Here is a 27,940-nt window from a genome sequence, read left to right as displayed (position 1 = left end):
CTCCCCTCGCTCGGCTTCCCTCCGGCCGATCGAGCGCGCTCAGTCCGTCCAGTTGCCCCGACGGGGGGCTCGGCAGGGGCGGCGGCGGAGCGATGCGCCCGGCTGGGGCGCTCCCCTGGGGGCTGCTGCTGGTTCTTTGGGGGGCCCTGCTGGGCCAGCAGGTGCGGGGCCTCCGACACAGCGTCTACTGGAACTCCAGCAACCACAGGTAACGCGAGCGCACCAAAAGTATTGAAAAGAAAAGAAAGATGGGGAGGGAGGGAGGGAGGGATCCAGCGGCTCCCATCCCTGCTCGAGGATCTGGGTCGATTCCCCGTTTAGGCCTCACCTGCGCCCCGATCCCTCCCAGAAACGCATCCGCCTGCCCCACCTCCAGGCCCCTGCGCCCCTCGGGGGCCTTTGCCGCCGTGCGCCCCCTCCTCCCACAACCTAGATCCTCAAGTTTTCTGGGTCTTTGCTTGCGGTTTGTTGGACGGGACTCTTGTTTTGTTGCTCGACTGGAGAGAGAGAGATAGAGAGGTGCAGATTCCCTACTTTGTTCCTTCTTGCCTCTTATTTCCCCCGCCCCCCAAAAATGGGGTTCAGATCCTGCAAGGCTTCGCCGCCGCCGCGCGCCCCAGGCCCTTCTTAAACTCGTTCTCCCCCGGGCAGGATTTGGTTAAAGAGGCCGGTGGGGTGGGACTTGGGGGGGGGGGGGGAGAGAGAGAAAGGGGTGAGGGGCTTGCCTCTCCTCCCCCACCTCCCCTTTCCGAGCTGGCTTCATGTTGCGCGCTCAGCATCTCTTTGTCTGGCGGCCTCCCAGGTGCCGCCCCCCTTTCCCCACATCTCCCTCCCTGAAAAATTTGCCTCTGCCCCCCCTTCTTCTCTTCCCCGCCCCCCAGCTGGCCGTTGGAGGGGGTGTTGCTCATCCAGTTAATGTGGGGAGGGAAGGGGTTGTCTCCCCCTTGAACTACCTAGCAGGAGAGTCTGCCAGCCTTGAAAGACACATTTTCTTATGTTGGCGTGGCATTGGTGGCAGAGTTTGGCTGGGTTGGCGGAACCTCTTTAGGCCTGACTGCTGCCTTGGCCTCTGTTTTCTCTCTCTTCCCAGAGAGTCTTGCCCGGTCTTGTGCCCTACAGGTGCCCGGAGGCTTGGGTGCCTGTCCTTGCTTGTTGGGCCTTTCTTGTGGGTGATGTTTGCCCCTGCTCCTGCCGACAGTTGCTTGGGGGAGAGCTTTCTGGGATCAAAAGTGACCCCTAAACAGGCATTCGCCATGCGTGGGCTCTGGCAATGCCAGGATCGGTCCGCCTCTTTCCCCCAGCCTGGGGTAGTTTAAGGCTCTTAGCTCAGTCAGGAGAGCATGAGACTCATAGGATTGTGTGGGTTCGAGCCCCATGTTGGGCGAAAGATTCCTGCATTGCAGAGGGTTGGACTAGATAAGACCCTCGGATCCCTTCCAGCCCTAGAGAGCTGCTGCCAATCATTGTAGACAGTATTGCCCTAAATGGAACAAGGGTCCGACTTGGAGTAACATGGCTTCCTATGCTCCTCTGTGAATTAGCGCTTTAACTGGAACAATGAGGGCTGGAATCTTGATTTATTTTTAGGGGACGGGCCAGAGCTCTGTCTTTGAGCCCGCAAAGGTTCCCAGGTTCAGTCCTCAGCATCTCCAGGTAGGGATGGGAAAGGGCACTCTCCCCCTTGCCCTAAACCCTGGTGAGCCTCTGCCAGTCAGTGCGGGCAATACTGAGCTAACTACAACAATGGCCTGACTTCATAGAAGGTCGTTTCCTATGTTCTTGTTTAAAACCTTGAGGACTGGGATCTTTATTTTATGGCAAGGGCTCGTAGGCCTGGAGTCTAGCGGCAAAGCAAATGGTTGGCATTCAGAAGTTGCCAGGTTCAATCCCCGGCATCTTCAGGTCGGGCTGGGAATATCCCTTGCCCGAAACCCTGGAAAGCTGCTGCCAGCCAGTGTGGACAATACTGACCTAGATGGACCAACTTCTTACAATCCCACGAATGAGAAAGGGGAAGAGCCAACTCTGGATGTCTCTAAGGAATGGTACCCGTGTCACATTTTTCCTTGAGAGAGAGAGAGAAGCAACAAATTGGAAAAACAACAACATCAGATAAATAAAAACTGAGATTGGAAAAATCTGGCTTTTCAGCACATTTGAGTTCCCTCTCCAAAGCAATGCTAACTCTTTCTGGAAGGCTTTCCCCTTGCTTTTCTGCTGTGCACTCCGCACATGCACAGGAGCCACTCCTGCCCGCCCGCCATCAATCCCAGGGTCGAGCTTGGGCCTTGTGAATGGGGAACCTCAGCTTAGCACAATTTTAAGCACTCTGTGCTGTGTGGCAATGCCCAGGCCCTGGTACTAATCTCCTTTTCTCTCTCTCTCTTTCCCTTTTACTGTTCTCGAGCTTATCCTCCATTTTTCTTCCTCGGTGGGGCCCACCCGGGGAGGTGGAGGGGGCGAGTCGGGGCGAGTCTGGCTGGCAGGGTGGGGTGGGGGGGACGGGACACGGAGAAGGAGGGTGGGAGCTCAAGAGTTACACGGGAACATTGCTGCTTGTTTTGTTTTCCCTGGCGTGGGAGAGTCAGGTTAGTTGGCGCTCGGGTCTTGGGCCTAGCCAGAGCGGCCTTGGGAGTGCCATGGAGGGGGGAGCTGGCTGCTGGCCCAATCGAAATTATAAATCCCGAGGAAGGATGGCAGGTTGATAGGGAGCTCCGAAGGAAGTTTGGGAGGCTGGGAAAGGCCCCCCCCCCACCCGACCGTGCCAGCTTGTGCAATCTGAATCTGCACTTTTATTCCTCTCGCCCACCCCCATCACTCATTTTCGCAAGAATGGGGGTCAACTTAAGTCTGGCCTGCAGGTGGAGGCTTGCGCCCCCCCCCCTTGCTGGATCAGGGCAAAGGCCTTATCTCGCCCAGCATCCTGTTCCCACGTTGGCCAGCCAGATGCCACAATGGGAAGACTGGAGGCAGCAGCCTTCCCTCACTGGTTACTCCTAAGGGGAGTCCCGCAGGATAAGGCCCATCCAGGCCCACATCCTGTCCTCCCAGTGGCCGTTCAGAGGCCAACCAGTGTTAGAAACTCGGGCTCGTAAGCTAGGCGCCACCTTCAACCTAGGTTGCGGTTGCCATAACGGGATGTCTTTTCGCCAGGGGGTTGGGCTGGATGACCCATGGGGTCCCTTCCAACGCTGTGATTCTGTGACCTCGACTACAGTGCTTGCCCTTGCAACGATTCGCTGGTCCCAGTGTGCAAGGAGGAGAAAGGCAAATGGGAGACGGAATTAGCTGTGGACTAAGGCAGACGCTTTTAAACTTGGTCGCCAACCTGGCGCCCAGAAATCTCCACGTAGTTGCAGTTGGACCCGTGCCAGTAGCAAAACGTGCCTAGAGCCCGGCTAGTTTTGGACACTGGTGTGAACGTCCCATAGGGGCCTGTATGCTGGATCAGATGGGAGGAGGAAGAAGGGCTGTAGCTCAGTGGTTGGAGTCTCTGCTTTGCATGCCAGGTATAACCTCTGATATCTCCAGGTAGGGCAGCTGTTTTTTTTTCAACTACAACTCCCATCATCCCCAGCTATCAGGAGCAGTGGACAGGGATGGTGGAAACTGTAGTGTCCCCCCCCCCCCAAAAAATACCAGCCAGAGAGCCAAGTTTGTGGAAACCCTGGTGTTGACAATACTGAACTGGGTGGACCTAATGCTCTGACTCAGCATGACGCCAATTTCTAGCTAGTCATGAGGACTAGAATATTGAGTAAGTTTTAGAAGAAATGCGACAGAGTGTGTCAGCGATAAAGCGCCTGCTTTTCCTGCAGAAGGGCTCAAGCTTCATCCCTGGAATCTCCAAGTAGGGCTGGGAGAGAGAGAGAGAGAGCCCTGCCTGAACTGATAGCTCAAGTCAGTAGACCATAGGTAGGCAAACTAAGGCCCGGGGGCCAGATCCGGCCCAATCACCTTCTGAATCCAGCCTGCGGACGGTCCGGGAATCAGCGTGTTTTTACATGAGTTAGAATGTGCCCTTTTATTTAAAATGCACCTCTGGGTTATTTGTGGGGCATAGGAATTCGTTCACACACACACACACACACACACACACACACAGAGAGTATATAGTCTGGCCCCCTACAAGGTCTGAGGGACAGTGGACCGGCCCCCTGCTGAAAAGGTTTGCTGACCCCTGCAGTAGAGCATGAGTCTCTAAATCTCAGGGCCACGGGTTCGAGGCCCACGTTGTGTCAGAGATTCCTGCATTGCTTGGGGACTAGATGACCCTTCTGTTCCCTTCCGATTCTATGAAATCCCGCAGAGCCGCTGCCAGTCAGTGTAGGCAGTATGGAGCTATCAGGTGACCCAGTGTTCCAACTCTGTATGGCAGCTTCCCGGCTGGTTCGGTATCCTTGTTTCTGCAGTGGCCAGCTGGATGTCTCTGGGAAGTCCCGGGGGGGGGGGGGGCCAAACACGAATGTGGCAGAAAGCCTTGCTTGCTTGTTGCAAACGGGTCTTGAGAGCCACCCTGTCTCCAATCCCGGGGGTTGTTCTCGTAGCCATCGATATAGACTTCTCCTCCGAGGATTTCGTCTAATCCCCTTTTAAAGCTGTCTAAGTTGGTGGCTTTCACCGCATCTTGGGATAGCTAATGCCGTAGCTTAACTCTGAGCCATGCGAAGAAGAGGCACTTCCTTTCGTCTGTCCACAATCTATCTCTGCCCTCTCCCCCCCCCCCCAGCCAAGATGTATATGTATATTTTATCCGCGGCTTGTATCAAAACTAAATTGTATTCGGAGAGTAGAGCCATTGGAAACGGCTGGGCCTGAGTTAGGTCACCATTCATTGGAAGCCCTGTGGTGCCAGTCATGGCTTCCTGCAAAGGATTCTGGGAGCTGTAGTTTGCTCAGGGCGCCGAGAGGAGCTGCTATATTCCCAGAGCTACAATTCCCAGAGTGGTTTCACCGTCAAGGAGCTCTGGGAGTTGTAGCTCAGGGAGGGGAATAGTGTTTCCTCTCATTAATTAACCTTAACAAAATACAGTACAGTACCCATGATTTTTTATTTTTATTTTTGGCAGGGACTTCCCCCCCCCACCCCCCAAATGTTGTGTTAGCGCTTTAAGTGTGTGGAGAATGTGGCCTTAGGGAATGTGTAATATTTATTTTAAACCCCTTGCACTTAGAAATGTAGTGTGTCATGCAGAGACCTCCGAGACTGCCCTTCCCCCCTGAGATGCTAGCTTTCTAAGTACCGGGATAGTTTTGTACCAAAGAATGTTCAATCAGGCGTGCGTACCACCTCCCCAGCCTGAAAAGACACCTCTCTCTCCTATATCAGACTATCACCCAGTTACCTGGAGATAAACCTCACCAAACTCACTGAACTTCCTTCTGAGTAACTGTTCTAACAGGTACAGCTTGAAACTCTTGGATGTAAATTTGTACAGGTCTGAAGTTTGGGCGAAGATAATTTGACTGGCTTTTTGCCTCAATGGAGCCTACATGTTTTGGAGTAGTCTACCTCTGAAAGCCTCGGGTTGACTGCTTTTGGGATTGAAATTGCTGGCGTTGGGTGGAGTCTCCTTGTGTTTCTTTTGCGTTCAGAGTTCTGGATGTTAACATTTTACTGCCTGCCTAAGAAAGAAGCAACTAAAATTTGCTGATCGGTTTACATTCCAGGAGATTCCTTGCTTTGCTGAGATTCTGTGCACGTTTCCTTGGGAACCCATGCTTACTTGAGAGTAAGTCCTGTTGAATTCAGTGGGATTTACTTCAGAATTACTCCTTCAAACCAAGAATTCTTGGGCTGCAACCTATTTCAGTTTTAGACTCACTAAATTCATTTGTGCCCTAGGCAGAGGCTTTGAGAATTCATTATTTGAGATTGTGTGTGTGTGTTTTTTTTAAAAAACTATTTCTTTATTCTTAAGAAAGGAATATAAATCTGCAAACTGTGGATTGCTTCGAGATTTAATTATCCTTAGATGGCCCATCTAGTCCAGTACAGTATCCTGTTCTCATAGTGGCCAACCAGATGCCTGCGGAAAACCAGCCAGCAGGATTCAGGCTGCTCGCCGTCACTGCCTCCTGTGGCAGGGAGTTCCACAGTTTAACTATGTACCATGTGAAAAAGTCGTTTCTTTTATCTGTCCCGAAGCGTTGGAGGTCCATGAGTTCTAGTGTTGGGAGAGAGGGAGAAAAGCCCTTCACATTCCCTGAGCCGAGCATAATTATAGAAAGTATAAAGTTGTAGTCCAGCAAATATCTGGAGGGCCCTATGCATGCTTCCTCTGTATGGGCTTATTCTAGGCTTGAATTTACCGGTAGGTCGGGTCCAACCCATGGATCCCAGCTGAGGTGGTGTGGTTTGACTGCAGTCCTGTTCACACTTACTTGGGAGTAAGGCCCATTAAACTCAGTGAGATTTAGTTCTGAGCAGTACTAAAAAGTGGAAGGGATCATCCAGAACGCTTTTGTAGAAAACTTGAAAATTTTTGGATTTTTTGGTGTGTGTGTGTGTGTGTGTGTGTGTAAGTGCAATATTGATATATGTACATTTTTTTAAATATTCCTTTTACTGACATAGGTTTCATTTTTAATCTTTGAATGAAAAGGTAGAGGGGGGGAGAGAGAAAGGGAGTATATAAATTAGTGGTGGGTTTTTTTGCAAGCGGATTTGCACGGGGAAAATTCCCATAAAGAATTCCCTCTGTTCCTCGTGCCTTTTTACTCCACTTCAGTCTCTGTTGCCCCTGTTGATACATCTTCATCTTCCAAAACAGCCAGCTATTTGCTTCTAAGGCTTTAATGTTGAAGAACCTCTTGGTTGAGATTGTGTGTGTGTGTTTGTGCTAAAAATGCAGTTCGAAAATCCCTCTCTGGCCAGCTCCGCCCATGGTCGCGAGGACCAAAAGTACGTAGTTGCGTTATGGGTCTCTTCCCAAAAACTTATGTGTCCTTTCTCACTGCCTCCCCCCCCCCCAAAGAAAATTCCTTTCAACTCTCACATGCACCCTCTCTGAAGCAGAGCCTCAAACCCTGGTCCCCTCCAAACTTCAAATAATAATAATAATAATAATAATAATAATAATAATAATAATTTATTTATACCCCATCCATCTGGCTGGGTTTCCCCAGCCGCTCTGGGCGGTTGCAACAAAATATTTAAAATACAATAAAGCATTAAACATTAAAAACCTCCCTAAACAGGGCTGCCTTCAGATGTCTTCTAAAAGTCAGACAGTTGTTTATTTCCTTGACATCTGATGGGAGGGCGATCCACAGGGTGGGTGCCACTACTGAGAAAGCCCTCTGCCTGGTTCCCTGTAACCTCACTTCTCGTAGGGAAGGAACCGCCAGAAGGCCCTCGGAGCTGGACCTCAGTGTCTGGGCTGAACGATGGGGATGGAGACGCTCCTTGAGGTATACAGGACCGAGGCTGTTTAGGGCTTGAAAGGTCAGCACCAACACTTTGAATTGTGCTCGGAAACGTACTGGGAGCCAATGTAGGTCTTTCAAGACCGGTGTTATGTGGTCTCGGCGGCCGCTCCCAGTCACCAGACTAGCTGCCGCTTTCTGGATTAGTTGTAGTTTCCGGGTCACCTTCAAAGGTAGCCCCATGTAGAGCGCATTGCAGTAGTCCATGCGGGAGATAACCAGAGCATGCACCACTCTGGTGAGACAGCCTGTGGGCAGGGAGGGTCTCAGCCTCCGTACCAGATGGAGCTGGTAGACAGCCGCCCCGGGCACAGAACTGACCTGCACCTCCATGGACAGCTGTGGGTCCAAAATGACTCCCAGGCTGCGCACCTGGTCCTTCAGGGGCACAGTTACCCCATTCAGGACCAGGGAGTCCTGTCCGCCCCCTGTCCCCCCCAAAACAGTACTTCTGTCTTGTCAGGATTCAACCTCAATCTGTTAGCCTCCATCCATCCTCCAACTGCCTCCAGACACTCACACAGGACCTTCACTGCCTTCACTGGTTCCGATTTGAAAGAGAGGTAGAGCTGGGTGTCATCCGCATACTGATGAACACCCAATCCAAACCTTCTGATGATTTCTCCCAGTGGCTACATGTAGATGTTAAAAAGCATGGGGGAGAGGACGCAACCCTGAGTCACCCCACAAGTGAGAGCCCAGGGGTCTGAACACCCCACCACCACTTTCTGAACACGGCCCAGGAGGAAGGAGCGGAACCACTGTATAGCAGTGCCCCCAGCTCCCAACCCCTCTAGACCATGGGTAGGCAAACTGAGGCCTGGGGGCCGGATTTGGCCCAATCGCCTTCTCAGTCTGGCCCGCGGACGGTTCGGAAATCAGCGTGTTTTTACATGAGTAGAATGTGTGCTTTTATTTAAAATGCATCTCTGGGTTATTTGTGGGGCATAGGAATTTGTTCATTTTGTTTTTTCAAAACATCTGCCACCCCCCCACAAGGTCTGAGGGACAGTGGACAGGCCCCTTGGCCCCTGCTGAAAATTTTTGCTGACCCCTGCTCTAGACGGTCCAAACAGCATGGCCAATGATCAAGGGTGATAGGGTTTGGAGTAGACAAACAACGTCTGGCGGGCACCATGCCCACTTGCATGCATGTGCAGACCCTGGTTCTTTGAAGAATTCACAGCACCCATGTGCTTGCATGCGCACACCCATGCTATTTGAAGCAAACACGCGCACTCTCACACACTTCTCTTCGTACGCACAAGCACACTTTCTCACCCACTTTCTTCTTCTTCCTTCTCACCCAGCAATCATGTACATGTCTACATTTTGGGTGGCTTCTATGTGATGAGTGAATGTTGCAACCCTTCCCTCCCCTCCTTTTGCTCTCTTACCCCACCAACATCTAGGTTGAGGATTCTGGATAAGAGGCAAACAGCACAGCCTGTTTTTCACGTCTGTTTTAAAAGGGCCCTATTATTTGCCCGCTTCCGAACTTTGTACCCTCTCTTGCAAAACCCTCGCAGCCTTGGCTCCGCTCTTAATCTGGGGTTTGAGTGCTCTTCTGTTTAGTCATTGTGAGGTGGCTGCTGTTGTTTTACAAAACTTCTCATGTAGGTAAAACAACAACAACAACAACAACTCCAGAGGTGCCGTTAACCTGGTGAGGGCGAAGGCGTAACTCTGCCTCCCCCCCCCCCAAAAAACCCCTAGCTCTAAAGCTGCAGAACTCTGGAAGAAACACTAGACAAGGTTCTCTGTGAAGCGTCTTTCCTTGGCTCTTGAAACCAAGGCTGAGATTTGGGGAAAAGTTTCCCGTATCTGGAAATTTGACACCTCGGCTGTCTTGCATCTCGCCAAACATTAGTAGCTGAGAATCCTAGCCAGACTTTTTGGGCTGCAGAGCAGTGGGGCAAGCTTTTTGCTGGTCAAACTACATTCCCTTGTGGGTTGTCTGTGGCGTGGTGGACCCATGCCAGCAGCAGCAGGCAGGCCTGAAGCCAGTGGGGGAGGCCCAGACCCCAACCTGGGGTTCCCTTTCCCTCGGTTTCTGTTCCACCTTTCTCTCTCTTTGCCTCGATCCAGTTAAAGCACAAAGCTGCTCCCCATAGAATCCCGGGAATTGTGGTTTTTTAAAGGGGGCCAGGAACTGTAGCTCAGTGAAGGGGTAAACTACAGTTCCCGTGATTCTTGGGTGGGGGGGATGTGACCACCTCCTCCCTCTCCTCCTCTTAGTCCGGCAGTGTTTGAAACGGACAGTTCTTAGGAATATAAAAGGAAGCTGCCTTCTACTGAAAGTCAGACCAGTGATCTATCTAGCTCTGTGCTGTCTACACTGACCGGCAGCAGCTGCCCTCCTGGGTTTCAAACAGGAGGCTTTCCACTGGGGTTTAACACGGGGAAACTTTGGTGCAATGCAAACCTATAGAACTCGTTGCTTCCCAGAGGTCTTTTGGAAATAGCTCCAGACCCACCAGTTGCCCATCCATGCTTTTTAGATAGAACATTTTACATGTGGATGGTTTTTGCAATGCTACCCTTCGCTTACAGGGGAGTAAGTCCCATTGCAGTTAGTGGGACTTTCCTCCGAGTTAAAATACACCGGCAGCCGTAGACCCGAGTTGCTTGGGAATGATAAGAAACCCTAAGATGTCAGTGCATTTTTGGAAGGGTCCGCCTGCCATCTTGATTCAAAATGGTGCCCAACCGTATCCGGACATGTAGAAAACTCAGTTCTGGATCTCAAAGACCATTGCGCAAAATTTGGTTCCGCTCTCGTAAGAGGTTTCCGAGTGCAAAGCGGACAGCCAACTTCCGAAATCACACCATTGATATGATCCACCCTGGATATTAGGATCCTCGTGGGATGTGGGGACAGTTGGGTGGCTAAATTTCCAATAATCGAAACAAGTAACACAGACCTAGCTTGTTTTGAGTGTCTGCGGGTCCTCTGGGCTAATTGGTGAAAATCAAGGTTGTGTAGACTTTTTTTTAAAAAAAAAAATCTGGTTATATAAATATTTGACTGTGTGAAGTTTGTCCTCTCCACACGCTGATTACATAGCAGTTCACGGTTGAGTCAAATGAGATGTGGGCTGTTCCATTTATTTTTTTGGGGGGGGAGGGGTATTTTTCTCAAATGCTGCCGCCAGATCCAAATTTAATCAGAGTTGCATTGATAAGACAGAGTCCTTTTCGTTGAAGCTCCGCTATCCCCCAGTTGCTTTTCCACCTGTTGGGGAAAAGATACTGATGTCCTCTATCTTTTCCCTATAGTGGGAGAAAAGCAAATGGGGGTGATTATCCCCCCCCACTCCAACAAAGCTGGCAAATTGTCAACACCTCCTCCCGCTGGGTCCATTCCTCCAATCATAAGAAGGACCCGGTGGATCGGGCCAATGGCACATCTAGCCCAGCATCCTGTGCCACAACGGGTCTGTGCATTTTGCTGTTAACCAGAAGGTTGGTGGTTCGAGCGCACCCAGGGATGGCTGTGCGCAGGGTTCCTGCATTGCAGAGGGTTGGATCCCTTCCAAGTCTACGATTTTATGATTGTAAGCGGGACCCAAGCACAAGAAGGGCCCTCTGCGCTCCTGTGCTTTCAGAAACACTCTTGCTTCCAACCATGGAGGCAGCAGATAATAGGCATCATGGCTGGTAGCCATTGATAGCTGCATCCAGGGCTGGCCAATACAGTGGAACCTCGGTTTTCAAACGTAATCTGTTCCGGAACACCGTTCGACTTCCGAAACGTTTGAGAACTGAAAGTGGAAGCCTCAAATTCAATAGGGCAGGCATGTCCAACAGGTAGATCGTGACCTACTGGTAGATCACCAGACATCAGCGGTAGATCACTGGTAGATCATTGGCTCCCCCCAAAGATGCTGAACTACTGTGGCTCCCCTAAAAAAAGCTCAGCATTTTACCTCCTCCCTGAAAAAACTCAACAACTTTGACCCAAACCCCCCAAAATGGGCCTTCCTCCTTCCTAAAAAAAGCTCAACAACATTTGACCTGAACCCCCCCAAAAAGGGGGTAGTTCACTGCCAGTTTTTAACTCTGTGAGTAGATCACAGTCTCTTGGGAGTTGGCCACCGCTGCAATAGGGAAACTCAAAATGGAAGCCGCATCAGACATTCGGGTTCTGAAAAACGTTCGAAAACTGGAACATTTACTTCCCTGTTTTCAGCGTTCGGGAGCCGAAACGTTCGAAAACAGAGCCGTTTGAGAACCGAGGTTTGACCGTACCTGGTTTTCAACATCACGGTGTATCACCAGCTAAACATTGCGATGTGTCGATATGTCACAATGTCGGAAATACGGATAGAGCTGGTTTTCAACTTTTTGATATATCACCAGCTAAACATTGCGATAAACTGATTTATCACAATGTCTGATATGAGAGTAGGGAAGTCTTTTAATGTTTAATTCTGTTTTTATATATGTTGGAAGCCAACCAGAGTGGCTGGGGCAACCCAGTCAGATGGGTGATGTATAAATGATTAAAAAAAATAACAAGTACAATAATAATTAGCTGGCTCTCGGTTCTTCCCATGTTGTGATTTTTGCATAGCACACAAACAAGCAAACATCATGGTTCGCGATATATTGCCAGGTCAAAAATCATGAAACCAATATCATTTTATGGGCTTCAAACCGGTTTGGGATGATCTACCGATATATTGGCCAGCCCTAGCTGTGTCCTCCATGAATCTGCCCATTCCTCTTTTATGGCTATCCAAGTTGGTGACCATCGCTGCCTCCTGCGGCTGTGAGTTCCACAGTTTTAACTCTTTGCTAAGTTAAGAACCCAGTTCAGAAACTCCAGCAATGAAGCGAAAACAGAAGCTGCCAAGAGACAGCCCACGTGTTTTCCCGCAACTCGCTCACTTGAGCCCTTAATTCCTCCAGGACGGCAAGCAGTATCTAATCTCATCGATCTTCGCAGCAGTAAAAAATAGGTCATTGGTGCTCCTAATTAACGAGCGGCGATCCTTGCTTTTTCCAGGATCTCCACCCTGGCCATTTCCGATCCGTCCGGTTTTTTTGCACAATCGGTGCACAACGGCAGCAGTGCACTCCCCACGCATCAAGGAGTTGTGGTTTTCTTGTGGGGATTCCTCGTCCGCCACGCGTCTAATCTGCAATATTTTGGACGCATGGGTGGGGTTAAATGCCATTCCAGCCCATTCAGATGTCATATCCGCTGTCGGTAATGATTTGCTATGTACCCGGGCCTGTATTTACAGTAGGGGAAAGTTGGAAGCTGTTCCTGAATGCCCAAATTCCACTTGTGCTTTTTTGTTGTGGTTGTTGTTAAAGGTTGTGAAGAGTGACGTCTATGGCGCAACCATATTTTGGAATACCGTGTACTGTTCTGATCACCTCACCTCAAAAAGGATAATCTTAGGGTTGCCATATGTCTGGAATTTCCCGGACATTCCTGGAATACTGAAGTCGGAAGGGTTGTCTGGGTCGAAATCGTTGTGATGTATGTGTCTTTAAGTGTGGAATCTTATTGTGTACACCTGAATCCTATTAGCTGGGATACAGGTATTTAAGTTGTAATCTGTTCCCCTCCCATGCATTCATTTTAGTGTTTTACTCCCTCCTTGTGGGGGATCCCGTCGCTGTGTATGATCGTCTAATAAACAATGGCTGCAGTTTAGTAAAGACTGCTTTGGCAGTGTTGTTTCCTCATTGCCGAAGTCCAGGGTTTCCTCAGAGACATTACATGGTGTCAGAAGTGGGATGCGGACCCACGCCTCCACGGGAGACTGCCGATTTCCGTAAAAAATAGCTCAAAAATGGCCAAAAAAAACAACAGTAGGCCTTGTGGAAATCCACCATGGCTGCGTTCTGTCTACGGCTGGGCGATACCCGCTTTCTACCATTGCGATATATCGCCATGGCGATAGAGCGTTGCATCGTGATGTTGAAAGGGAAGGAGCATTTGCCCTCGTCCTGCGAGGCACTGGGGTGCAACCGCTGCCATCACCAGCTCCTGGCTCAGGGAGGAAGGCAAGCCCCACCTGCGATTTACCGCCGGGTGAAGGCACCATTGTGCTGGCCCTCAAACCGGTTCTGGACAATGTACCGATGAATAAGGCCTGTCACGTTTAAAAGACATGTCTCCTTCCTGTTTTTGTTTGTTTCAGGCGTTTGCATATTAGATTCAGATTAATCTGTTTGGCTGTGCAGTGCTGTAATAACGGGAGGCCCTTATGCGGCAGGATATTAAAACGGGGAGTCAAACCTGAGGAAACGAAATCAACTTCTGTCAAAAGCGTCCACCTCTCAAAGAAGCCAAAACTCAAATGTAATAAGAGCTTTTGACAAAACAGGTCAATCCAAATGATAAACTGGGAACGTTGTTGCTTAATGTGTTTTTTAAAAAAGCCGTTTATCTGTTTCAAAACAGGAGCAAAATTTGCTACAGGGCCTGGGTTTGCTAGAATATCCTAAGAGGTGGTCTTTGGGGCAGGTCCATGGCCCTCTAGGGGTGGCTGGACTACGGCTTCCATGGGGCCCAGCTACCATGGTGGAATAGCCCCAGGGGGTGATGGGAGTTGTAGTCCAACCACCTCTGGAGGGCTATAGCCCTGCCTCAAAAGACCACAGAACTTTGGTTATGATATTCCAGGAAACCAGTGGCTCAGGACTTGGGGGTGATGGGAGTTATAGTCCAGCAACATCTGGAAAAAAGCCCCAGGGGTGATGGGAGTTGTAGTCCAGCAACATCTGGAGGGCATCACAGGCTTGTGGTTTGAAATGGAGCGGGCGAGATGGCCTCCCACCTGCTTGAGGATTTATTATTTATTTTATCGCACCCTCCAAGGAGTTTATGAGGAGACATACATGGCTCCCCCCATTTTACCCTCGCGGCAACCCTGTTGGGTAGGCTAGGCTAGGCTTCGCGACAGTGTGGGGGATTTGAACTGTGAAGCATGCTGGGTGACCTCAGACCCATCATGGTGTCTCATGGTGTCTCCCGCTTTGCAGGTTTGTGCTGAGGAGAGCGGGCAAAGGAGCAGATGAAGAACGGATGGGAGCCAGGAGGAGCTCTGGTTGTGGCTCCTGGTGTGTTTTGGTTTCTTCGCCAAGTGGCCATGGCAGTATCGCCCTGAGGCATTGTGGGGAATTTAAAATGGCGTCACCCAAGGTGTGCTTGAAACCTTTCTTTTTAAGGGGCAACCAGAGCAAGAGTGTTGTGTGCCGGTGCCAGGGCTGAGGAGCTTTTCTAGGAGAGGCCGGGAGGTTGGATGACCTTTTCTGGCCTACTGTGGTTTCCTTGTCACGGGCGGCCATGTGCTTTTTGGATGCAGATTGGGAGTGCTGAAGCGCTCTTGACTTGAGCATCCCTTCATACCCCTCAGTTTGGTTCATGCCTTGAGTTCGAGTTCTGACACTTTGGGTTCCTTCGGGCAAGCATGAAACCTAGCAACTTTTCCTTTAGGGAAAGATGCTTTGAGGTCACTGACAGAGCACCTAGGCACCCAGGTTTCAATCCCTGGCATCTCCAGGAAGGGCTGGGAACTTCCTCAACAGCTGCTGCCAGTCCATGTAGACAATGTTGAGCTGGTATAAGGCAGCTTTGTCTGTTCCTTTTAAAAATCAGCCCTTTGTTTAGCATCATGAGGACTAGAATCTTACTTTGTTTCATGCAGATTGACTATAGCTCAGGTGCAGAGCATCTGCCTTGCATACTGGAAAGGTCCCAGGTTCAGATCCTGGTGTCTCCAGCTAGAGCCGTGGAATCTCCTGCCGCAAACCCTGGAGGACAGCTGCCAGTCAGAGCTAGACGGACCAAAGTACTGACTCCTATGTTCCTGAGGCTGCCTGTGAACGTGTTTTTGGCATACCGAAACCATCCCCGCCAAACGTGCCCGTTACTTCCCAGTGGTGCATTGCAAGGGGGTCATGTGCCACATTCCCCGACGATGCATCACTCCTGGTCGGGGGTCCTTTGTCTTGGGGCTGGGCTGTCGGCCCGTTGCCCTGGGGGCTCCCCGCTGACCCTTTTTGCTTCCAGTCACGTGAATTAATTGGAGCTGACATCTGCTTGTTTAGCAGAGCTGGGCAGCTGGATCGAAGCAGTGGGTGGGGGGCGCCTGCAAAGTCTGTGCCCCCTCACTTTTGGGGGGTTGGGCTTTTGGAGAGAGTCCTTTCCTGTACATCATCAAACCTTGGGCTTTATACTAGGATGAAGAGAAGTCCATGAGGGCAGGATCTGTGTGTTAAGAGAGAAACATCTTCAGGATTGCTAGATGCAGGTTTCTGTTGTGAAGAGTCTTCTACAGACAGATGATTTTGGTCAAGAATGCGAAAGAAACAGGATGACACTGCTGCGATTGGAAAAAAGGGGAGGTAAAATAAACCACAGGTTTAAGAGCGTCTAGCTGCATAAAATCTGTGGGGCAAGCTCAGAAAGAACTTGCAGCAATATAGTCCAGAAATCCCTCACAACTCCCCTGAGAGTGATAGCAAGCACCCTTTTGCAGAATGAGGGTGCCCGCTTCCCCCCTGTGTGACTCCCTGCTCTAGCCTAACATCCTTCTGAGGCAGGCAATGCTTTCTTAGTGCTGAAATCAGATGTGGCTGGCCTGTTTAGTCATGCCCAATGCCGCTATAAAGTACTTGCTCTTGGAGGAGGATGCTGGTTGCCTCTCTGCACGAGTGCCTGCTGTGCTTTTTGGCTGCTTTCAGTCAGGCACTGCTAAAGCGATAGAGGGAGTAATTCTACCACATTTCTGTGTTGGATGAGAGGTAAACATGTTGAAGGAGGTCGGGGGGGGGGGAGAGACTACAGGAATCTTCTTTCCACGAGTGGGTGTTTTCTGCCTCATGGGAGCTGTGAATTATATTTAATTAACTTTGGGAAAATCCCAGCATTTTCCCCCAGGGACTTTTCAAACATGTAAACCACAGCAAACCTGTGAAATGCTTTCTTTTTCAGAACGGGCAAAATGCTTTTTTTTTTTTTCAATGGTATGTTGCTCAGAATGCGGCGTCTGGAGACATTTATGTAAGGCAGGGGTGGAGGGAACAGTGTTGAACTACAACTCCCATCATCCTTGACCTCCAATCCAAGAGGCACCTCTGTGCCTAACGCAGGGGCGGGGAACCTGTGGCCCTCCGGATGTTGTTGCACTCCGACTCCCATCAGCCCCAGCCAGCATGGCCAACAGTGGGGGGATGATGGGAGTTGTAGTCCAGCAACGCCAGAAGAGAGACAGGTTCACATCCCTGCTGCAGATGTAATGCAACACTCAAACCCAAGATTTCTGCACCCTGAGCCAGATGTTGTCCTCCGACTCCCATCAGTCCCACAGCCAGAATGGCCCAGTGGTCAGGGGCAGTGGGAGTTGTAGTTCAGGTTGCCAGGTTCCCGGCCTTTGATGTGGAAACTTAAGGAGTCATGGGCCACACCTTAAATAAGGGCCTGGGAGCAAACTGGATGCCAACGCGGATTAGGAAAGGCTTGGCATTCGTGTTCTCAGCATCCGGTCTTAGCTCAAAGGAGAGTCGTGGTGTTCTCCAACCGATGGAATTTCTGACGTGTCTCCAACGAGCTCTCTGATAATCTTCTCCTCCTCCTTTTGCAGCAGCTCCCCTGGCTTCTTTTCACTGTGTGGTTTTGGCCTATTTTGGCCATGAGAACTAGAAACTTACTTGCTGATGGGTGTTGTTGTTTTTTTAAAAAAAGAAAGCTGATTCTTAGGGAGCTTCCTTTTGCACCCATTACTACACACCCTTCTGTTGTCGTTGCTGTTTTTCAGACGCCAGGCTCATTTTAATCCGGGTTCTTCTCCTTCCAGAAAGTGCTCCATCTAGGAAGGGGCACAGAAAGGAAAACAAAACAAAACATATTCTCTCCATCTTGCCCTCGAGACTCTACCCAGGCCACATCTCTCATTGACTTTGCTTTGGCCACTCTTTAGTGCTTTTGCCTGGCTGGAATTTGTCCTCGAAATCTGATCGTGCCTCTTCCTTGCCAGGATGTAGGGAACAGGGGCATGTGCAAGTGTGTGCGTAGCAATTCACCAGCCTACTGCCCAAAGGTAATATTTACCGCCGTTGCTGCTTTGACTTTTGACTGTGGTCTTGCCACACGGCCCCCCAGAAAGTTGCCCTGCAGGGAATGCGGCCCTCCTGACTCAAAACATCTCCCTGTCCCCTGATCGCTTTGGCCGCTGACTTGATTTGCTTCTCCCCATTCGCAGATTCCTCGAAGAAGACTATGCCGTCCAGGTCTCCATCAACGATTACCTGGATATCTACTGCCCGCACTATGAGCAGCCACTGGCCACGGGGAGCCCAGAATCCTTCACTTTGCTCATGGTGGACATTGAGGGCTACCGGGGCTGCTACGAGACGCCGGGAGCCTTCAAACGCTGGGAGTGTAACCGGCCCTACGCTCCTTACGGGCCGGTCCGCTTCTCGGAGAAGATACAGAGGTTCACCCCTTTCTCGCTGGGCTTCGAGTTTCAGCTAGGCCACGACTACTACTATATCTGTGAGTTGGGCCTTTGGGAGGCATGGGATGGTTCTGAGTCGACTTGAGGGCCAAATTGTACAAGATTTTCTCTTGAGAGAGAGTTATGAATGGGATTTTAGTGCTGCATCGAACTTTTATTTTTTTGAAATAAATTTCTATTTGATTTTCAAAAATATAAACAGACCTCAAAACCAATTCCGAATCCAAATGTCAAAATTTGAATCTCTTGACAATTCCCACCCCCATCCCTTCCATGGGCCCTGTTGATTCTATTTTCAACTGCATATCACTACTTCTCCATTTTTTAATCTTTCTAAATTATCCATACATACTGTTACATTACAAGCGTGCTTAAAATCCTGCCAATGTTTTAACCTCCGTACAAGAATCTTGTATATACATTATAAACTTTTCCCGTTCTTTTTTTTAAAGATCTTGTCTTCTTGGTCCCTGAACTTCCCAGTTAATTTTGCCATTTCGGCAAACTTTTAATTTACAAGTTTTGGGCTGGGTTTTGCAGCAGAAGATAGGGGTGAAGCAGCATTTTCTCTTTTACATTGTGTGTGTAACTTTTTTTTTGGAGGGGGAAGGTTTTTTTTTAACGTATTTATTTGTATTCAAATGTATTTATTGATTTAGTAAATTTGTATTGGCGCTCTCGATCCAAAGGCTGCAGGGAGGATTTAAGATATGGTGTGTTTACCTGTTTCATTTATATCCCACCTTTTTCTCCTGGGAGCGCAAAGTGGCACCAGTATTCAGAAATAATAGCCCTGTTTGGACAGCGGCTGAGCTTTGGGTGCTCATCTGAACCCTGAGCCAGTGTGGTGTAATGGTTAAGAGCGGTAGACTCGTTATCTGGGGAACCGGGTTCGCGTCTCCGCTCCTCCACATGCAGCTGCTGGGTGACCTTGGGCTAGTCACACTTCTCTGAAGTCTCTCAGCCCCACTCACCTCACAGAGTGTTTGTTGGGGGGGGAGGAAGGTTCCCTACCTTGAGCTCCTTAGAAGAACATAAGGAGAGCTGGATCAGGCCAGTGACCCATCTAGGCCAGCATACTGTCCAACCAGATGCCTCTGGGAAACCTGCAATCAGGATTCGAACACAGGATCCCTTTCCCGTCTTGTGGTTTCCAGCAAATGGTATTCAGAAGCCTCCAACTGCAGAGTCAGAGCTCAGCCATCGCAGCCAGTAACCATCGACAGCCTTCTCCATGAATTTTTCCAGTCCTCTTGTAAAAACCATCCAAATTGGTGGCCATCACTGCCTCCTGTAGGGGCGAGTGCCATCATTTAACCATGTGCTTCCCCCAAAGGGTTATGGGAGCTGTAGTTTGGTGCTGGGAGGTTTGACTTTCTTGCATTCTAACCCCCCCCTCTTATCTCTGGGTCCTTTCCCTCCCCTTAGCTATCCCCACCGCAGAGAGTCCCGGACGCTGCTTGAAACTGCGGGTTTCAGTTTGCTGCAAGACAACCAGTGAGTCCGCCTATCATCTGTCCGTCTCGTTCAGCTGGTGGGGGGAACAATAGGCATTTGCAGGGATTCCCCCCCCCCCCAGGTACAGGGAACCAAGTAAATAATCCAGACAGAGAAATAAACTGACCTATGAACACCTGAATTGTTCTGCAATCGCTTCTTCAATAAGGACCGGGAGAAAATTCTGAACAGCCAACCTGGAGTTGAGATCAGGGATAGGAAAACCTCAAGCCACATGTGGCCTTCGAGACCTCACTCTCTGGCCCCTGAGACTCTTCCCAAGCCACGCCCCTTCAGTGGCCCAATCCTCCCTGAATGTTTTTGCCTGGCTGGAATATGCCTTTGATCTCTGTGTGTAGAAACTAGTCTAGTGTACCAAGGTAAAATTTGCATTTATTGCCCTGCCTCCTTTCCCTGTGGCCCTGCCCTCTACTGGTGTGCGGCCCCCGGAAGCTTGTGCAGAATGGAATGCGGCCCTCCCATCTCTGCAAGTTTCCCTGCCCCTGATTTAGATAACGGGTGTTCCACTTTAGCTAGATCGGCTTTCCTTAAATGTAAATATATACAGTGCTGAGGGGAAAACTCATCAAGGACTGGGAGAGGAAGTTTGGCCCTGTCTGTGCCTTCTGAACTGACCCGTTCATTTTGCTTCCAGCCGTAGAGCCTGTGACGGAGGGTCCCAAATCTCAACCACGTGGTAGAGGCAGCTCTGAGGGTGAGTGGGGATCGGGCAAGGGGGTGGCAGCAAGGTTTGTTGCATTTAAAGCACAGGGGTGCACAATTTTTAAAAAAGGCATCCTCGGTGTGCCTTGTGCATTACTGAGGAATATGACAAATAGAGGACAGTTCTCTGCCCCAAAGAGCTTTCAATCACACATTTCTTTTTTTTAAAACAGATTTTATTATTATTAAATCCAACACTTAAACACTTAAACAAAAATAATTTACAAAGAATAAAACAAGAAGAAAAAAGCAAACATAAGCACATTAAACAATATAGAAATAACGAAGATAAAACCCATACATACCCAAACCAGAACATATAATTCATTGTTAAATTCTAGTTCCTCTCTTCTTTAAAGGGGACTTCCCCCGTGCTCTCAGCCGCATTCAATATCAATATACTTTGGTAACTTTGTAACTAATTTCTTAACATTTACCACTATTCTTAATGATCATAAAGATACTCACTTACCATTTATAAATCATCACTTAAACAATATATCCTTAGATATTTCTAAACATTTTACAGCATTCATAACATTACTTCTTATGTATTATTTTTCTCTAACATCAACTAGCTAAAGCCATATAAACAAACAGATTCTGCTTCAGATATCTAACTTTTCACGATTTTTTAAATAGTCCTTAAATTTCTTCCAATCCTGTTGCACCTTCTCCTCCCTCTGGTCTCGGAGTCTCGCGGTCAGTTCAGCGAGTTCCATAAAGTCCATTAATTTCATCTGCCATTCTTCGACTGTCGGGATCTCCTCACCTTTCCAGTTTCTTGCGAGTAGAATTCTAGCAGCTGTTGTGGCATACATAAAAAACACTCTATCCTGACTGGGTATTTCATGGTTATACATGCTCAAAAGGAAGGCCTCTGTTCAATCACACATTTCTATGTCCATGACAAAGACAGAGGAGGTGATGGGAAGGCAGCTGAAATGTACACTGACTGAGGAGATGTAGCTGATGTGTTCTTAGGCTTCAATCCAGTCAGCTATGACAGCGAAAAGGTTGCCAACTGACCCTTAAAAACCAGCCTGACCGCTCTTGTGCCTTGAGCAAAATGGGGGGAGCTCCAACTGGCCAGCGAAGCTTTTATTTACTATTGTTATTTGTTTCATTTATATCTCACCTTTTCCCCCAAGGAGTTCGAGGTGGCATATGTATGAATCTTCCCCCTCCCCATTTTATCCTCACAACAGTCCTGTGAGGTAGGTTAGCCTGAGAGGCAAGCACTCACCCAAGGTCACCTAGTGAGTTTCATGGTTGGTTGGGGATTCGAACCCTGGCCTCCGAGGTCCTAGACAAACACTCTTGACTTTTTCACCACACCGGCTATTTTCCCAGCACGGAGCTGGAGCTTGTCCCCTCAGGCTAAAAGTGTGTGCAGCGTGGCTCAATCTGGTGTTAATAGGTGTTGTTAAAACTTACAGGAAAGTTGGCAACCCACTCAGGTGTTTTGCCAAAGAGTTCACACACGTGGGAGACAGTTTTGAGGAAGGAGGGATCTGGGGAAGACAGAGACAGAAAAATACAGGTGAAACTCGAAAAATTAGATTATCGTGGAAAGGTTCATGCCTTTCAGTAATTCAACTTAAAAGGTGAAACTAATACATGAGATAGACTCATGACATGCAAAGCGAGGTATGTCAAGCCTTTGTTTGTTATAATTGTGATGATTGTGGCGTTCAGCTGATGAAAACCCCAATCAGCTGAACGCCACAATCATCACAATTATAACAAACAAAGGCTTGACATACCTCGCTTTGCATGTCATGAGTCTATCTCATGTATTAGTTTCACCTTTTAAGTTGAATTACTGAAAGGCATGAACCTTTCCACAATTTTCTAATTTTTCGAGTCTATCTCATATATTAAACTCCAGTAGCTAATGAAAACAATTGCTTACATAAATGGACTTTTCCACAATATTCTAATTTTTCGAGTTTCACCTGTAGAAGATTAGCATCAATCATTGGTATTCCAAGATTTGGCAAATCACCCTTTTTGGAAATAAAATATTGCACAAGCCGGACGTTTGCAGGAACCAAAAAAGGCTCGAGATGGCCTCCTTGCCATTTGGTCCAATTTTATTTTAAATACAATCACAAGGCTCTTGAGCACCAGGTACCCACAGGTCTATGCAATTGTCTCGATCTACTGCTGTCTGAAGTTATTCCTTATCTCCCTTTTGGAAATAAAAACATGTACCTGTTTTGATTCAGACCACGGAGCCCTTTGCAATTATCGGCCACACACTCTTTTCCTCTTGGCATGTGTTATTATTGACGCAGTAAATCACACCGCTGTATGCTATGCTTTTTTATTGGCAATTGTGACAATGTACCTTTTTTTAAACAAATAATGTTTCTTCATTTCTTGAAACCTGTTTGTTATTAGAGTTCAGTTTAAGAAAACTGGGGGAAAAGGGGAAAGGAAATTAGAACTAGGCAGGACTTTGATGGTGGAGTTGCCACGGATAAGGGGTAGCGAGGGACTCCCATCATCCCTGACCACCAGGCAATTGCAGCTGTGGATGGTGGGAGTTGGCATCTGAAAATATCTAGGTGTTTAAGGATATCTGGAGGTTCATGGATTCCCGCTTTATACCTTTGTAAGTGCATTTAATATGGTCCCTGATTGGTTGGGCCATTGGTTGGGCCAAAGGTTCTCCACATCTCTGCCTATTTGTTACCTACTGGTACCCCAGAGTGGCTGGGGAGACCCGGCCAGATGGGCGGGGTATAAATAAATTATTATTATTATTATTATTATTATTATTATTATTATTATTATTATTATTATTACCTCCCATCATCCAGCCAAGGGCCTTCTGGCAGTTCCCTCACTGTGAAAAGTGAAGTCACAGGGAACCAGGCAGAGGGCCTTCTCGGTGGTGCCGCCCGCCCTGTGGAACGCTCTCCCACCAGATGTCAAGGAAATAAACAACTACAGTGGAACCTCGGTTGTCAAACGCTTTGGAACCTGAACGCAGACAACCCGGAAGTGAATGCTTCCGTTTTCGAACGCGCTTTGGAAGTCTTAACGGCTTCCGAGGCATGTTTCTCCATTTTTTAAAAGGCATTTGTTGTTGCTGTTCTGTCGTTCAGTCGTGTCCAACTCTTTGTGACCCCATGGACCAGAGCACGCCTCTCTTTCACTGCAGTTTGGCCAAACTCATGCTAGTCGCTTCGAGAACACTTTCCAGCCATCTCATCCTCTGTCGTCCCCTTCTCCTTGTGCCCTCCATCTTTCCCAACATCTGGGTCTTTTCTAGGGAGTCTTCTCTTCTCATGAGGTGGCCAAAGTACATTTGCCAACCGGCAATTGCGCCTCGGTTGTTGAATGTTTTGGAAGTCGGACGGTCTTCCAGGACGGATTACTTTGACAACTGAGGTTCCACTGTATCTGACTTTTAGAAGACACCTGAAGGCAGCTCTGTATAGGGAAGTTTTCAATGTTTGATGTTTTATTGTGTTCTTAATATTTTGCTGGGAGCTGCCAAGAGTGGTTGAGGCAACTCAAGTCAAATGGTCATAACAACAACAACGACCCGTTTTTTCCTCTGTTCTCCCCACACAGATGCCGCTGTAGCCCCCGGACGTAGCTCTGCCCCTTCCTGGTCCAACAGGGCCTGTTTGGGGCTGGCTCTCTTACCCTTCCTGTGGCTCTGACCCCACCCCCACCCGCAGGGCCGGGGACTCTTACGGGCCTCCAGGCCGGGGTGAGGAGCGAGGCCGGCACTTGGTCCTCCTCGTCCCCCACTCGCAAGGATGCTGGATTCCTCACTTGGCACTTTAGAACTCAGAGGCGATGTACTGGTGGCCCTCCTTCACAGCCGGACCCCCTTGCTCCCCAGAGATGAGCTGAACTCCCAGTTGCTGCATCAACCCAGCTAAAAGGGGGCAGGGCACCCCCATAAGTCTCAGTATGCCCACCCCCTTCTCCGTTTGGATCCGCTGAGGCAAGAGGAAGACCTTTGGCCTGGAGGTAAGGCTTGGAGCAGGCGAGGTGGTGGTGGGCCAAGGGGGGGAAAGCCTTCTGGCTATACTACTACAATGCTCTCTATGTGGGGCTGCCCTTGATGTTGGTCCAGAAGCTGCAACTGGTGCGCTATGCGGCGGCTCAACTGCTCCCTGGGGAAGGATATCAGCAACACATTACCCCACTGTTGAAAGAATTGCCCTGGCTGCCGATTGGCGATGTGGCTAAATTCAGTGTGCTGGTTCTGGTGCAGAAAGCCATCTATGGCATGGGACCAGGATGCCTGAAGGATCGTCTCGCCCCTTATATAACCAGTGGATCGCTGTGCTTTCCAAGTGAAGGCCTCCTGTAGATATCATCTTATTAGGAGATGTGTTCCCAACTCTTTGGAATTCCCTCCCGGTGAATATTAGGGCAGGTGCCAGGCGCTGTTGTCTTATCGGCACCTTCTGAAGGCCTTCCTGTTACAGATGTAAAGATCCTAGCCTGCATCTGTATTGAAATTGTTTGCAATCTTTATGTTTTGTCTTGTTTTATCCCTTGCTGCTTACTGCCCTGGGTTCCTTTGGGAGGAAGGGTAGGGGAGAAATCATATAAAGAAATAAAGAGTTTAAATAAATCCATAACAGTAGGACCATGAAGGATATTGACTCTAGCCCCCTCATTAACGCAGGATCTACAATGCAAGCTATAGCTACAGCATGGATGGGAGATCCTTCAGCCTTCCCAGAGGATGCTGGACTCTTGACTCCCAGCAGTTCCAGCATAGCCAATCGACAGGGATGTTGGGAGCCCAGCAACCTCGGGGTGGGCCTTAGGTTCCCCACACTTGAAATAGAACCAAGAGGACTGGAATCTTACTTTTCCCGGGAGGAATTGAGTTAGCTCAGTGCATTTGCTTTGCAGGGTTTCTGGGTGGAGCCCTGCCTGAAACCCTGGAGGGTTGCTGCCAGTCAGAGCAGACTGTATTGAGCTTGACAGTCCACCATCCTTGAACAAAGGCCGTGCTGGCTGGGGCTGATGGGAGTTGGAGTCCAGCAATCTCCGGGAGGGCCACAGGTCGCCCGTCTTTGATATACAGAGTGCCTTAAGGGGTGAACAAGAAGAGTAGGATTTCAGAGTTGGGAGAGGTCTTGAGAGGCCATCTCTCCTGATCTTACGCTTGGCACAGGGATCTTGCAACGTTCAGCATTCCCAGCGGCCGTCCACCCACCCTCTGCTTAAATAAATCCAGGGAAGGCGAGCTTACCGCCTCTAGACTTGGCCTGCTCCACTGTCCGACGTCTCTTGTACGTTAGGACATTTAACTCGTTTATTTCTGCCGTTTAGATACGGCTTAATTGCAACCGCCTTCGGGGGGCGCACAGGTAACTCAGCAATATGATAAACATTTCCCCGAAAGGCAGCTTAAAACCGTAAGATCAGAATTCGGTTAAAACGCTTGCTGGGTTTTGTTTCGTTTTTTTTTTTTTAAATAAAAGAGGCTTCAGGAACGTCAACAGGGGAAGGAGGCCTGTCTGATCTCGGCCGGGAGGGGGTTCTGTAGAACTGGGGTCCACAGTACGGAACGCTCAGCTCCCGATGGATGCAAACTGTGCACCTGAGCCATAGAGGCCTGCTAACAGAGGCTCCTCAAAGACCTCTGTGATCGGGCAGGGATATAAGGATTTTGGGGGAATGGCTTCACAGGTGGGTCCTGATTGGCCTGCAAGCTGTCGATTCTCCTCCCCTGCCCTGGGTTTTTCCCCCCCTTCCTAAATATTTTTTTTGTATCCCTGCAAGAACTGAGGTTCCACCCCATGCCTCTTGGCAATCTCTCCCTCTTCTTGTTCGACGGTGCTGTTTTGACTGTGTGTAGGGACCAGCACTCACCTCTGAACTTTGGAAAGAGCCAGTGGGTAGCTGGGGGGGGGGAGATAAAGGGAGATTAAAACAAGTGGCCGACCAAACAGCCGCGGAACTGCTGAGCTACTGGCAACAGGACATTAGGAGGGAAGGGACAAGGCAGAAAATTACAGAACAAATCACATAATCTGCGGAGGCAGATCAAAATCAAATAACAGAACCATGAAAATGTCAGAAGCCAATATGAAAGACCGGGAGGAGGCGTGACCATTTGTGTCAGCAAAGGGCACTAAAAACATGGGTATTGTCTGTTTATTGGCCTCAGCTCAGGGACAGAGCAGCTGCTTTGAATGCTGAAGGTCCCAGGGTAAGTCCCCAGGTGAGGCTGAGAATTGTCCCCTGCCCGGAAACCTGGAGAGCCGCTGCCAGTCAGTGTAGACAGTATGGAGCTAGATAGACTCTTGGTGTAAGGAAGCAATAATATATTTGTCAACCTGCTGGTGACAATCAGATAAATTGAATTTGAGGGGGCAAATCTCTGGCCGTGTGCTAATGTGGGGAGCTAAACAGAGCACCCATGTTCAGAAGCAGTCTTCCAACAGAATGAATGATCGGACCCTTCTTAATGTCTGTACATTCCTCAGTAGGGAGAGGAAGGAACTCTGCACATGCTCCAAGGCAGCCTTTGCGTTAATGGTCATGTCATGTGTTCTGGGAGGGGGGGGGGGGTCGGTCTGAAGCCAGGTTGTGGGGAAAGGGCTTGGTAGTTGAGCACCGCCCCCCAGTCTGTTTCTTAACAGGATCTCTCTTCTTCTCTTCCCTACAGGAGTGGATTCTCCACGGTGACATTCCTGCCGGAGGTCAGGTTGACCGTTTCTGGTGACAGCGATGGTGTTGGGAAAGGGATTTTCCAGCTCGCCAAAAAGACTCAGATTTTGGTTTTTTGGGGAAGTGGCATGGAATTGGGAGGGGGGGGGGAGTGCGGAAGAGACTGAAATATCTCTTCCGCAGCACAGCAAAGGACTCCCAAGATTTGTGTCCAGGACTGTTGATATGCCAAAGATGGGGAGAGACACTTTGCAGTCCCTGACACTCGAAGCTCAGCTGCTTTAAAAGAGAGGGGGGCATTGACTTCTCCCCCCCACTTTGCCCCTGTTTTATGTCTGTCGAGCTCGGCTTCCCTTCCTCCCCTGCCCGGAAGCAAAAAACTGGACTCTGTCAGCGCCCCCCCCCCCTTGTGTTCTCGGCGAGAACGGCGATGATGACGCCTGCGCTTTTGTCTTCTATGAAGACGCTTCCTCGGCGTCACCGATTCCTGGTTTGCGACTTCTTCGTTTTAAATATGTTGGGGGTCTCCCCCCCCCCGCCGCCGCCATTAATTGTCAGTGACTGAGCCAAATGATAAAATTGTTTCGGAAACCTGGCCCCCTTTCTTTCTGTCCCCGGGATGTGTCTCCCTATTCCTCCACCCTATCGAAGAGTCAGAAGGGGCATGGGGGAAACCTAGGATATCGGGATGGGGGGGGGCTGGGAGAGCTGTGTGGCTGGTGGGTGCCTTTGGCAGATGTGGAAGTCTCCGTCTGCTGGGTTGGGTTGGGGGGTGCAGGAGCATCAGCTGAGATTTCGTATGGGAGGGGTAGGGAACCTCAGGCCCGTGAGCTGGATGCGGCCCTTTGGGGGATCTCCCTCTGGCCCTCAGAACTCTCCCCGGCCCATGCCCCTCAGTGCCCTGCCATCGCACCCTCTTTTGGGTGTTTTTGCCTGAACTGAATATCCCTTGGATTCTGATCACGCCCCTTCGGTTGCAGGATAAGAGAGGGTTTTGTGTCGGTGTGTGCTAAAGGCAGCCTGCTGAACAAAGCCACAATTAGCGTTTGTTGCCCCACCCACTTTGGCCGCTGGCCCGCCCACCGTGCGGCCCCCGAAAAGTTTCCTAGAAGGGAATGCGGCCCCCAGGGCTGATAAATATTCCCCAC

General features: G+C 49.5%; 1 protein-coding gene across 1 annotated transcript; it reads left to right on the top strand.

The window, feature by feature from the left end:
* EFNA4 (ephrin A4) lies at positions 1 to 27,384 on the top strand. Its single transcript, XM_033135842.1, has 6 exons — positions 1 to 208; positions 17,655 to 17,947; positions 19,338 to 19,406; positions 20,062 to 20,121; positions 23,718 to 24,125; positions 26,791 to 27,384. The coding sequence occupies exons 1-5, from the start codon at positions 93 to 95 to the stop codon at positions 23,807 to 23,809; spliced, it is 630 nt and encodes a 209-aa protein (XP_032991733.1). The 5' UTR covers positions 1 to 92; the 3' UTR covers positions 23,810 to 24,125; positions 26,791 to 27,384.
* Positions 27,385 to 27,940: the final 556 nt, after the last annotated feature.

This window comes from Lacerta agilis, chromosome 17 (genome assembly GCF_009819535.1).
Source record: "Lacerta agilis isolate rLacAgi1 chromosome 17, rLacAgi1.pri, whole genome shotgun sequence".
Lineage (NCBI taxonomy): Eukaryota > Metazoa > Chordata > Lepidosauria > Squamata > Lacertidae > Lacerta > Lacerta agilis.
Note: the sequence above shows the minus strand (reverse complement) of the source record. Positions and strands in the feature narration are given on the sequence as shown.